This window comes from Carettochelys insculpta, chromosome 3, assembly GCF_033958435.1.
Source record: "Carettochelys insculpta isolate YL-2023 chromosome 3, ASM3395843v1, whole genome shotgun sequence".
Taxonomy (NCBI): Eukaryota; Metazoa; Chordata; order Testudines; family Carettochelyidae; genus Carettochelys; species Carettochelys insculpta.
The window spans coordinates 55,159,505-55,172,803 of NC_134139.1; the positions used below are offsets into that span (position 1 = coordinate 55,159,505).

Sequence of the window (13,299 nt, forward strand, 5' to 3'; positions counted from 1 at the left end):
CACCAAGAGAAGTTGGTCTTGCCATTCAATCTTCCAGTAGTATCACATCCTGAAAGAGTGTGGAAACCTGGCAGAGAGGTGGCTTTTAATGGTTTGTATGATAGGAATACGTCCTTGAGAGGCATATGATGAGCCTGAGGCATATGTTGGAGAGTCCGCTGCAGGCATAGAAACAGGATCTTATTGAAATCTTGGCTTAGAGTCACTCAGAGCACTAGAACATCTCTGTGCAAAAATCCTGAGTTTAAGAACAGCTCTGTGTGACACTGATGGCATTGGCAAGCAAGGTAACATTTATGTCTGGCTCTTCTTGATACTATGAACAAACCCTATTGTTTTATTGCTCCTTTGAAGTGCAAGGTAGCAGCTTCATTACTCCATGCAACGACATAATTCTTTAGGCAAGCCTTTGCACATCAAAGTGTTTTTCCTGAAAGGCGTGTCATTAACTTGATCTTTGTGCAAGTATGAGACAATAATCAGTGCCACGTTTCAGGAAAGGTATGGGCAAATTGGAAAAGATCCAATTGATTCCATTATATTGGTTTTGACAAGTACACCATTGAGTCTCTCCTCCCTGATGGCATTTTCAATCAATTCCTTTGCATGTGTGTTATACACAACGTGGAATTAGTCAATACAGGTTAAACCCTCTCTAATTTGGCGCTCTCAGGACTTGATGAGTGTCAGATGAGAGAATTTGCTACACCACGAGAGGTCATATTACCTGTCACTGCTCTTAGAAGACATTTAGGGGAGAATGAGAGATAAGTTACAGCACAGAACACTCAGAGCCAGGAGTGGTGTCAAGAAATAAACTTTATGGAACCGTGAGAAACTTGGCCATGCTCATGATAAATGGCCATCCAGTTAACTGAAATCATGCTGAATTACAAATGTTGCTGGACAAGAGTGTTCCAGATTAGAGAAGTTCAACATGTATTTTATCTGAAGCTTCATAATGAATGAAGTGTTGTATCTCAGCTGGTATTAATGGTTTCTGGTTTGTCATCCATACCATCTATGACTGCTATGGTGAAAGGACGATACAGGCATAAGATCCCGTTCATGTTGCCAGTAGATGCTAGTAGGAGAATCTTAGTTTTGGTTGGTTTATTTTTGTTGGCACACTTGAACTGTTCTATTGCATTCAAACATCCAGTTGTGATGCCACAAAGACTTTTACATTCCCAGAGTGCCACATAGTTCAACATCACTTTAAGATCTGGACAAAACAAGTAGATGAGCAAACAATGACCTGTATGGGGCTAACTTCATAATAGATCCTGATATTTTCACTCTGACTCGTTTGCATTTGAGCACAGATTTAGTCTGTTTTTCTTAATTGAAGCCCATAGATTTACAGAGCTCTGGATAATTCTACAGGATTGGAAGGCTTTTTTTAAGTCATGACCTACAGTATTCATTCTTTAGCTCATTGTTGAATACTTATTTTGTCCCTATATGAATGAGTTCCAGTCAATTGTATGTGAATGGGTTGTCAGTATGAGTAGGGCCCTTCTTAGCATTTCATAATGTGTGGTGAGCCTAAATCATTCTTGGTAACTTCTGGAGATGTATCCCAGGCACATTTACTATCTCATTTGAAATTTGATGGGGTTCTGAGATTGTCAGGAAAAACCAGAAAAGAACCTTTATGTAGTGTTATGCCTCCCAGTTCCCCCCAGCACATTTAATTCACGTTCTATGGCTTTATCTGCATTAACTGCACAGAAGGGACATTTTAACAACCTATCTTCCTTTTTGAAATTCCTCCCATATGTCAGGATCAGACTTTTTTACACCTATTATTTCAGTGAGGTACCAGGCAGTCATTGCAACATAATTTAAGTTGATAGCAAAAAGAAGTATTTGAGAGAGCCTTCCAGTTCCACAAGGTGTAAAATTCCATTTGAAAGTCCTGATTGATCAAATAAAGAACAGCAAAATTTCTATCATCTTTATGTGTTACTGCATCATCGCAAAGTTTGGTTTTGTTGCTGTTCATCCTCAAGAATTTCTTTCTGGAACCACCTCCAAGCACTCCCTGCCTTCTGTGCTTTAATAGTGTGAAATTTTAATCTTATCATAAATCATCTCTTTTTGTGTGTCTCAGTGTGCTATTGTAATTTCAATCAAGTATTTAAGAAAATACTGAAGTATCTTCTGTCCTATTAAACTCAAATAGGATGTTTTCATTAATTTATTTTTGATTCATAAAAACAGTCATAGAAGGCATGTTTTCTGGTCTTTCTAGTAATAGGACTGGAAAGGACCTCAAGAGGTCATGTAGTTCAGTCCAGGCCACTATTATCCAGACCAGTGTTTCCCAAACTTAAAACATTCACTATCAAAACAAAAAGCAGTCAAGTAGCACTTTAAAGGCTAGCAAAATAGTTTATTAGGTGAGCTTTTGTGGGACAGACCCACTTCTTCAGACCATAGCCATACCAGAACAGACTCAATATTTAAGGCACAGAGAACCAAAAACAGTAATCAAGGAGGACAAATCAGAAAAAAATGATCAAGGTGAGCAAATCAGAGAGTGGAGGGATGCGGGGGGAAGGTCAAGAATTAGATTAAGCCAAGTATGCAGATAAGTCCCTATAGTGACTCAGAAAGTTCACATCCCGGTTTAAATCACGTGTTAATGTGCCGAATTTGAATATAAAAGCCAGCTCGGCTGTTTCCCTTTCCAAAACTGTGCGATAATTCCTTTCCAGTAACACACATACCTTTAGGTTATTGACAGAATGCCCATTCCATTAAAATGTTGACTAACTGGTTTGTGCATCTGGAGTGTTTTGATGTCTGTTTTGTGCCCATTGACCCTTTGTCTGAGCGAGTTAGAAGTCTGTCCAATGTACAAAGCATCTGGGCATTGTTGGCACATGATGGCATATATGATGTTAGTAGAGGAGCATGAGAAAGTGCCTGTGATTCTGTGAGTAACCTGATTGGGTCCAGTGATGGTATTTCCAGAGAAGATATGTGGACAAAGCTGGCAGTGGGCTTCGTTGAAAGGAAAGGTTCCGGGACCCGTATTCCTTTCTCACCTTGATCATTTTTTCCTGATTTGTCCTCCTTGATTACTGTTTTTGGTTCTCTGTGCATTAAATATTGAGTCTGTTCTGGTCTGGCTATAGTCTGAAGTAGTGGGTCTGTCCCACGAAAGCTCATCTAATAAATTATTTTGCTAGTCTTCAAAGTGCTACTTGACTGCTTTTTGTTTTGATAGTGTGTAGACTAGCATGGCTCCCTTTCTGTTACTATTAAAACATTCACGTACCCCTTTCAGGACTTTGGTGTTATTAGCGTACTCCCTCTCCTGGTGCCATCCCAGTGCTTATCTCCTGATTTTTAGTAATTTATTTTCTGTCGTGTAACCTTTGAAATCCTTTCATGTGCCACCCTTTGGGAAACACTGAGTTAGACCATTCCTGCCAGGTGTTTGTCTAACCCGCTCTTAAAAATCTCTTGTGATAGAGATTCCACAACCTCCCTAGGCAGTTTATTCCAATGTGTAACCCTGACTGGAAATTTTTCTAATGTCTAACCTAAGCCTCTTCTACTTCAATTTAAGCCTATGGCATTTTGTCCTGTCTTCTGTGCTTAAGGAGGATTAATTTTTCTCCTTGTAATAGTCTTTTGTATATTTGAAAAAAGTAATCAAGCCTCCCTCAGTCTTCCAGACTAAACAAAACCATTTTTTCAGTCTTGCCTCATAAGTAATGTTTTCTATAAATTTCTTCTTTTTTGCTGCTCTTCTGTGGACCTTTTACATTTGGTCCACATCTTTCCTGAAAAGTGGTGGCCAGAATGAACACAATACTGCGCTGATACCTGATTAGCTCAGTGCACAGTGAAAGAATTGCATCTTGTCATGCTGATGACACTCTACCTAATACATGCCAGAATGATATTCACTTTATTCGCAATAATATTATGCTTTAGAGATCTGAATAGATATGGATGGAGAACTTACTATGAGCTCAGAACATTTTAGTCAGCAAACAAAGTTAATCACAGTCACTAAGGGCTTGGTTTAGCCATGAAATGGGTGTTTTAGAATACAGTAAATCCTTGATTTAACAGACTGATGGGGGGAGGGTTGTCCATTAATCCTGAAAGTTTGTTAAATCTGAGTGTTTACTATCCACCCACCCCAGCTAGGCTCCCCCAGCTCTATTCTCTCCCCCGACTCCAAAAAAAGAAAAAAAGGGCGGGGGGGCGAGGGGAGGGGGCAGGTTGCTGGAGACAGAACTGCTGGAGCCTGCCATGTGGATGGAGCTGCTGGACCGTGGATGGAGGAGCCACTATTGACACCGGAGCTGCCACGCGCTCCTCTTCCCAGGGGTGGGGCATGTAGGCAGACAGACAGCACTTGTGTATGTGCTGCACCCCTAGTGGGAGGAGCACGTGGTGGGTCTGCTGTTGATGGCAGCTGTCCAGCCGCTCGTGGCAAAGTGCCTTCAGCTGCGTGTAGCTCCGGTGTAGGAAGAGGAGGTGGTGGTGGCGGTGGTGGCAGCAGCTCCTCAGGCAGTAGCTGTAAGTCCCTTAACTTTTTGCGGGGGTGGGATTTTGTGGACCCCAGTGACTTTGGAAACAATGGGGGCTGTCAGTTGTTTCCGGAGTCTACTAAACCAGGGTCTGTAAAATCCAGGGTTTACTGTATTAGCTGGCACCTTCTAAAACTAACTCATTTTAATACTAATGTAGATGAGACAAGCTGTGCTTGAGCATGTTTAAAATGTCAGTTTTTACTATAGATTTACCACATTGTCCTACATGTTCTTAAATCCACTTTGTTGTCTCCGTCAAGACGTTACAACAGCAGCTTTGGACAAATGAGCTCACAAAAACTTTAACACCACAAAGCAAATTTACACATATTTTTGTTACTTTGTAGTACTTATGCCTCTTTTCTTCGGTATAACCTTTCCCTTGCTTTCTCTATTGCAGACAGTTACAAGAGCAGCAACGGCAGAAGGAGCTTGAACGGGAGAGACTGGATCGTGAGAGAATGGAACGGGAGAGGCTGGAGAGAGAGAGACTAGAAAGGGAAAGACTTGAGAGAGAGCGACTAGAACAGGAGCAATTGGAGAGAGAGCGCCAAGAAAGGGAACGGCAGGAACGCCTAGAAAGGGAGAGACAAGAAAGGGAGAGACAAGATCGAGAGAGACTCGAACGACTTGAACGGGAAAGACAAGAAAGAGAACAGCAGGAGCAGCTAGAAAGGGAGCAACTGGAGTGGGAGAGAGAGAGAAGAATTTCAAATGCTGGTAAGAATTTCAAAACTGAAGGTATTCAAGTAGTGGCTTGACTGTGTTTGGTCACTGGAGTTGGGATGGGGCGGAGTTGACAATATACATTTATGCAAAGGCAAAAGATGTTTCTCAATTGCAGATGTTGGATTTTCTAGGTTTAGTTTCTCTTTTAACCATTTTCTGGATGCAGAACCCCAGAAAAAAATCCTTTTCTGTAGAATGTTTGTAATTTCCAATAACTGAATAAAATGTTAAGTGCTGCTTATTGTTTACTGTATTTTCTAATTGCGCAAAAGTTTTTTTGAAACTTTGGCACCCAAAAACGTGACTATTTGAAGCTTAAAGTTTCCAAATTATTTCTGGGCTTTTTTGCTCAATTAAGCAAGACTGTATATGTTTTTAGGTATTCTGAAAATGACACCATTGGCTTAGAGACTCTAAGTTGTAGAGTTGTCCGTATGCATAAGCCAGTTTAATAACACTTAAGTCTTATTTCTTTTTTATCAAATGATATGGTTTCTGTTAAGGTGTCAGTAGATACAAACTGTATGAAACTATAGCAAGCTAGACTCCAAAGATAAACCAGGAACTAACTTTGCTTTCTCAGTTTTGTAATGTAATGAAACATATAGTTACGCATTTCTTAATTACTTAATACATGTGAGAAACCAACTGCTGGCAGAACCAAGTCATATAATGTAAAACAATTTGCATGCAAACAAAGTATTTATTTCTTTGTGTTTTCACTTTGAGTATTTTCACTCTTGTATGTAGTGATCTCCCCAGTCTGGGGAGGGGAAGAATCAGGTTTTCTTACTGCCTATATGTTAATTTTATTGGTGTAATTAGGATGAATGTCAAGATCACTACACTTGAGTGCAAAAAAAAGATAAAGCTGATCTGGAAAAATAAATTAATAAAACCTGTTATCTAATCCATTTCACTAATGGAATTTGAGAATTTACACCATATCTCTTTAAATTTCCAGAATGTGCTTCTAAATTCAAATATTGGCACAAAAATAGTTGGTGAAATCAAAAGCGGATGTTTATAGTAAAACTTAATAGTAGAAACTTCCCTAACAGTATTTTCACTTGTGCTTAATCCTCTGGTACTAACTATAGTCTACATTTATGCATTTTGTTTGAATGCTGATTTTGTTGCTTCATTAGCTCCCTTTTTCTCTCTCCTTTTTATCCTGCCTTTGCTGCTGCTTTCCATCTTCTGTCCAGCTTCATCTTTCGACAACTCCCTGTATAGCACACCACTTCCTGAATACTCCAGTTGCCAGCCTCCTTCAGCACCTCCTCCATCATATGCAAAAGCAATATCAGCACCAGGGCCAGATTCCACTCCGGATTATGCTGTAGTGACTTCTGCAACACCGACTTCCAATCCCCCTACACCACCACTAAGGCATTCTGGATCACGTTTTGCTACATCTTTGGGCTCAGCCTTCCACCCTGTTCTTCCCCATTATGCTACAGTTCCTCGTCCTCTGAACAAAAATTCTCGACCACCTTCTCCTGTGAATGCCCCAGCTTCTTTGCCCCCAAATACAAAGTCCGTTGTCTGGTCTGCTCCTAGTTTTGCACCACTTCCTCCATCTCCTCCAGTAATGATCAGCAGCCCACCAGGCAAAGCTACTGGTCCAAGACCCGTCCTGCCAATTTCTGCTTCTAGTACAGTATCCCAAATGCGCCAGTCTCCTCCTCTTCCTCCCAATGGGCTTCCTGAGTCTGTATCTTATCCAGTTCCTTCACCTTCTACCTCAGGTCCAACACCGCCACCTCCTCCACCACTACCTTCCTTTCCACCTGTCTCGCTCTCTGGACCTCCAGCTTCACCTTCTCCAAGCTCCCCTAATGCCTCAACTCCCTCATCCAAGCCTAGTGTTCTCCCTTCTCCCTCTGCAGCTACCCCTGCCTCTGTTGAGAACTGTCTAAACTCTGTGCTGGGAGACTCCTCTGCTTCTGAGCCAGTCTTGCAGGCAGCCTTTCAGCTGATTGAACCTCCGACCCAGCAGGGTAAGGCTTTCTGTTATTGCTACTAATTAACTAATCAGGAATGCACCCAAAACAATTTGCCTCAAACTCTTAATTGTCTTGAATTAGTAAAACACGTTTTAAGTTGCAGTGATCTTAATGCTGCAACAAAATGCAGTTTTGAAGGGAAGATAGGACATACTATAAATCTCTGAAGGAAAGAGTTGGAATAATACACTCTGGGTGTGTCTACACTTGCATTCCTCTTTTGAAAGATGTATGCAAATGAGGTATAAATTTGCATACTTGACACCACATTTGCATATTCTAATTTCAAAAGAAGAAAGCCAGTGTAGACGCTGCTCTTTCGAAAGTAAACCCCATCGTCGAAAGAATCCTTCTTCCCTTTATTTAATGGGAAGAAGGATTCTTTCGAAGATGGGGTTTACTTTCGAAAGAGCAGCATCTACACTGACTTTCTTCTTTGGAAAGAAACTCTTTTGAAATTAGAACATGCAAATTCATGCCTCATTTGCATTTTCAATTTGCCTCATTTGCATGCCGCTTTCGAAAGAGCAATAAAAGTGTAGACTCACCCTCTGTGTAAGATAAAAATTTCTAGAATTGTTGGGTCTCATTTCTCAAGAATCAGTTCAGTCATGATTGACGAATTCTGCATCATTAGTTTATTTAGAATTTCCTAAAGCCAGGTAATAGTAGTTAATTCCTAAATGCAGTGTGAATAGAGGAGAGCATAATGGAGTTTCAAATGTGTGAGTTGGTACTAATTAAATGTAATCTGATGACGTAGTTCAAGTTTTAGCTATTTATATGTAATTAATACAGGCTATATCTGCGCTGTGTGAATTTGTGAACACACACACTCATGTACCAGACCAGGCCTACACATGGAGGCATACCAGTTTAGCTAAAATTAGTTCTAAAATCAAGTTACAATAACGCAAAAGCTTGTAGTTATTCTTTGTGATCTAAAATTAGTTTGAAATAATTCAGGTCAACAATTAATAGATTTTAAGCTGACACAAAAAATGATTAAAAAGATTTGTGTATCCATGCATATGTCTGCACCAGTTAAACTAAGTCTATTTAAATGCTAATTTTAGCTGAACCTGGTGCACCTTTTGTGTGAAGTCAAGCACTTAAATCTATTAATGTGCAATAAAGATCTTCTCTTCAATAACTTAAGACTGGAACTAGGAGGACAAAGGGAATAAAAATTAAGTTTTTCATATATGGTTGCTTCTTTTGTGCACATGAAATAACTTTTCTGCTCTTGTAGTAATATTTACACAGTGCTCTTCCTCAAAGCATATTGAGTGTCATTCTGAATTACCAGGAGCTATCAAAGGAAATGTGGGTTTTTTCCACAAAATTAAAAACAGTTTCTCTCCCTATGAACTTGGTCTTACAAGAATAACAATTCTCTAACTCACTAATATATTTTGTATTTAACAAAGTTGAGTTCTGAAATATTTACGAATAAGATGTATTTATTTCAAGTCTAGAAATCAAGTTTCAGAAGCTTCAGTTTAACAATAACTTATGAAAGGTATGGAGTTGGGGCACCTGCTTTCAAAGTAGCATTTCACTTTAGGTTTGTATTTGAGCCAAGAGCCATTCTGAGTTATTGGGTGAAGGAGTGTTTTTCTCTTATAATTTCTATTGTTCCTTATTGATTTTCTTCTAATATTCTGCCCATTTTTCCATATAAGTAACAGCTTTTTTGTTATTGTGAAAAGACTGAATAGTACCTGTGTCACTTGCTAAGATTTGTGTAAGCTAACCTCTTCTTTTCTACAGCATTGTTTACAATATATAATGTGTATTAATATATTTTTTTAAAAAACTTGTTTTGCCCAGAGTGGATTCATTTTTCTTTTTTAAGCAAGAGAAAATATTTTTCTAATTTATTTAGGAAAACTTTGTTCTTAATATGTAATTTAAAAAAGCCCTTATTTGAATTAAATTAAATCCAGCTAGTCTTAATTCCTAATGTTGTTTTTTGTTTCAAATAGGTATCATCCAAGGACAGCCTGCACCTCCTCCCCCGCCACCATTACCACCTGGCCCAGTCCAGTCTCCAGCAGCAATCCCACCTCCCCCAGGTCCACCACCAGCACCTCCACTTCCACCCTCCGGGCCACCGCCTCCACCTCCTCTTCCTAGCCAAGCTCCTCCTCCTGTTCCTCCTCCACCACCTGCCCCTCCTCTCCCTGCCTCCGGATTTTCTATGGGATCCATGTCTGAAGACAGTCGCCCTTTAACTGGACTAGCAGCTGCACTTGCTGGAGCCAAACTTAGGAAAGTGTCACGGGTAAATGTAAATCTGGATTTGTCTGTGAGTTACACTTCTCAATTGAATGAGGGTAGCTTTGGTATCATTTCTACTAACATACAACAAACTTGAATAGCGGGAATAGGTCTTAGCCAAAGAGCAACTTGACTAATTAGAGCAGTGTTGTAAGAGGCATTCATTGAAGCAGTTTTTGATTCTCAGGCCAATTTTGTATCACGTTACATTAATATTTTTCTGCATGAATCTGAAGACATTAATTTATTAAACAGTTCTCAGATATACTATTTTTGTGCACTGTCATAAAGGGTGAAGAGTCCTCTAGTCCAAATGTAGGAACTTCATCTAAAACAGACAGTGTTCGTGGAAATGGACCACTTCCTTTGGGAGGCAGTGGATTAATGGAAGAAATGAGCGCCCTGCTGGCCAGGAGGTAAACAGATAATTTTATTCTTTTACAGTAATCTTAAAAAGACACTATGAAATTTAAATTCCTCTGTCTTAAAATGTATCTACTTTTATAAAGTGCAACTGAAAAATTACAGGAATATATTTCCATCAGTCAGTGTTGTGTATTTCATAGGATTTTGTGTATAGCACTTTTTATTTTTACTCATGTATAGCCAAATAGCTGGTTTCTACTGTGTGTCTTTTGCTCAGCAGAGTGGTCACAGAACTCAGTGTTTTTAGTTGGGAAGATGTGATCCTAAAACCATAGACATTGGCTAGAAGACTCAGTGTAAAATGCATACTTGAAAATGCTTATTACTGTTTTTAAATTGATCTAGAGATCAAGTTGTGGATTTCTTTAATAATTCTAAAGAAATATTTCTCCCTTTTTTTAGCTATAACTTTGATAGCTTTATCTACCTACCTTTCATTCTTAATTCACATTTTTGTCTTGCAGGAGAAGAATTGCTGAAAAGGGATCAACAGAACCAGAGCAGAAAGAAGATAAAACTGTAAATTTATTATTTTGCCTGCTTTGAATTATTTAATATGAGACCATATAAGAAGGCAATTCTGGTGGTTCAAATTATAGCTTATTTACATTTTTTCTTAATGGGAACTAAACCTCCATTTTTTTCGAAGGGTACAAGTACAATGGGGTTATCTTGAATATTTGGTTTAGTTCATATTAATTTCTTCTGTGATTTCTAATGAGATTTTATGTGAACAGACCCATTAACTGCCTGTTAAATATCTAGCTATACATATTTAAACAATTCTGTTAAAGAACTTGACATCAGTATGACCAGATTTGCAGGATTTTAAAGCTTTTTCTCCTCATTTTAATCAGGAAGAATCAGAGCCTTCAACTTCTAAGCCTTCTTCAACAAGCACACCTGGTACGCAGTGTAAATTTATAATCCTGATTGTATTACTATGAAAGTGAAATAACTATTTTAGTATGGTCAATAGCTGAAAATAAATCTTGCGGATTTTGTGTTGGTAATTTGTCTAAAGCTCAAATTGTCCCCATTTATGGTTAGTTAACTGTTTTCTCTTCCGATACCGTCCACAAATTCACTGATAGCCTTAATATGGGAAGCACATGCTCTTTGAACAGAGGTGAGGTGAGATAAGTCATAGAACTTTTTAATGGGTTTGCTCTTTGGGATTTACCCTACACAGATAAATGTGAAACGTCACATGAAATGTACAGCTGCAAACTTTCGAACTGGATTCAAGGATTTAAAATTTTAACAAAGGCTACTGGCAACATGTTTGCAGGTTAGGCAATCATTGGCAGTAAAATGTGGGGACAAAACTGGAAATTTAGATTGTACTGAATTTGTCATCTGGTTTTTACCCCATGAACAAAACTTCATGTGTTCTGCCATTGAATGGCTTTTGTGTGCTGTCCAGCAGAAAGTAGTACAAGACTCTCGTACCAAAGAGAGCAGATGAAATACATCAAAAGAACTTTCCCCAGAAGTCGCTGCTTAGTACAAGGACCCCCTGAGTGGAGTGTGTGGGAGTAAGTGATGGGAGGCAACTAGCAGAGCTATCAAGCAAACTGCCAGACTTCAATCACGGGGCTGGCTGAGATAGGAGTTCAGCTGGGTTTGGGGGAACAGGGATGCCAAATACCTTGTTCAGTCCTAGACTATTGGTAGTTTGTGTTACTGTACCCTGACAAAGTAGACTAGTCTCTCTAAACTTATGTAAGTATATACCTCTAAAATATATATATATATATATATATATATAGTATATACCTCTAAGCATGGCTTCTCCTCTGATGTATAATGCAAGTTTGATCCTCCCTGGTCCAGCACTCTTGGGATCTGACTAGTCCAAATGAGGGAGTTTGCTGCACCAGGAATGGTCAATTCTGGCCCCTCTGCTGTAGACCTCCAGGCTCTCCATGGGTGGACTGGACTTTTATTGGTTGATTCTTGGCTGTGCCCTGCCAGTGACTCATACAGTCATTTTCAACGGTTGGACAGAAGTGCATTTCATTACCCATGATCATGTACCCCTATTTGTCTCTAGATTGCTCTTAGGTGATTTAAAAGTTGAGCCAAAATTTCTTGGAGAGAATTTCCAGTGGAACTGAAAACACAGTCCACTAGATGGAGCACAGAACTTGAGACCATATGAGTCTGCATTCAATATTAGCATGAGTGAAAAAAGAGTCTAAAGTGAAAAAAGAGTCTAAAGAAGCCATTGTTCACACAACACTTGAAGGCCCCAGCTGAGATTAGGGCCCTCTTGCACAGTACACTATACAAAGACAAAGTAAAAGAGCCTTTGCCATAAAGGGTTTGATTTAAATAGATAAGACGAAAGGTGTGGTAGAAAACAGAGACACAAGTGAAATGACATCACAGAGAAAGTCAGTGGAAGAACTAGGGATAGAATTCTTTCTCCTGAATTTATCTAAATCCTTATATACTGGGCCAGGCTGATTTGACTTGCACTTGTTTTTAACTAAAACATTATACTTTATTAGTCTCAATTAATTTATTTCATAACAAAGACAGAACAATACACGATTACCAAAATTAGAGGTTTAGGAGAACTTCAGAAACTTATATGCCTTTTAATACAATAGACAGTGCAATACACTTTTTTCTGACTGAAAATATTCCAGCTATAGTGAGCCACGTCATCCTTTCTCCGGTTCTATTTAATTGATCGTAAGTATGGCACATCCACAGCACAAAATAGAGAACTTTGCTAACTTGAAAATTGGAATTTTATTTCATATTACCCATGAACACAGAACACAAAATTTTGAAATCATCTTTCATATAGGAAGAAGTTTAAATATTTAAACTACAGATTTTTAAGCTCTTTGTGCCAGGGGCCATCCTTCTGTTATGTGTACCTGCAATACATGTAGGGCTTGTCTACACTACCACCTTCCTTTGAAGGAAGGATGGTAATTAGAGTGTTGGGAGTTTAACTAATGGAGTGCTGCCATGAATAGGCAGCACTTCATTAAGCAAATTCCGCCGCCTCTCCCCCCCAACCCCCCCGGTGGTGAGTTCAAAGTGCTGGAGCAACTTTGAAGTCCCCTTACTCCTCAAAATTACTCCTCAAAAGTTTAAAACTTCGAAGTTGCCATGGGGGGAAATTTGCTTTATGAAGTGCTGCCTATGCATGGCAGCACTTCATTAGTAAACTCCTAACACCCTAATTACCATCCTTCCTTCAAAGGAAGGTGGTCAGGTAGACAAGCCCGTAGTGTACTTGATTGAACAGGAAAAGTTTTCCAGGTGGT

The 13,299-nt window shown here is 39.2% G+C and overlaps 1 protein-coding gene across 7 annotated transcripts in view; it reads left to right on the forward strand.

Annotated features, from left to right (window-relative positions):
• Positions 1 to 13,299, forward strand: part of ENAH (ENAH actin regulator) — a 205,245-nt gene that overhangs the window by 173,779 nt on the left and 18,167 nt on the right. For 3 of the 7 annotated variants that reach the window (XM_074989883.1, XM_074989884.1, XM_074989885.1), the window contains 6 exons: positions 4,963 to 5,282; positions 6,500 to 7,294; positions 9,289 to 9,587; positions 9,875 to 9,999; positions 10,474 to 10,528; positions 10,867 to 10,915. In XM_074989883.1, coding sequence (XP_074845984.1) covers positions 4,963 to 5,282; positions 6,500 to 7,294; positions 9,289 to 9,587; positions 9,875 to 9,999; positions 10,474 to 10,528; positions 10,867 to 10,915 — 1,643 coding nt within the window. The remainder of the gene's footprint in view (positions 1 to 4,962; positions 5,283 to 6,499; positions 7,295 to 9,288; positions 9,588 to 9,874; positions 10,000 to 10,473; positions 10,529 to 10,866; positions 10,916 to 13,299) is intronic. The other 4 variants (XM_074989886.1, XM_074989887.1, XM_074989888.1 and 1 more) reach the window with 2 other exon arrangements.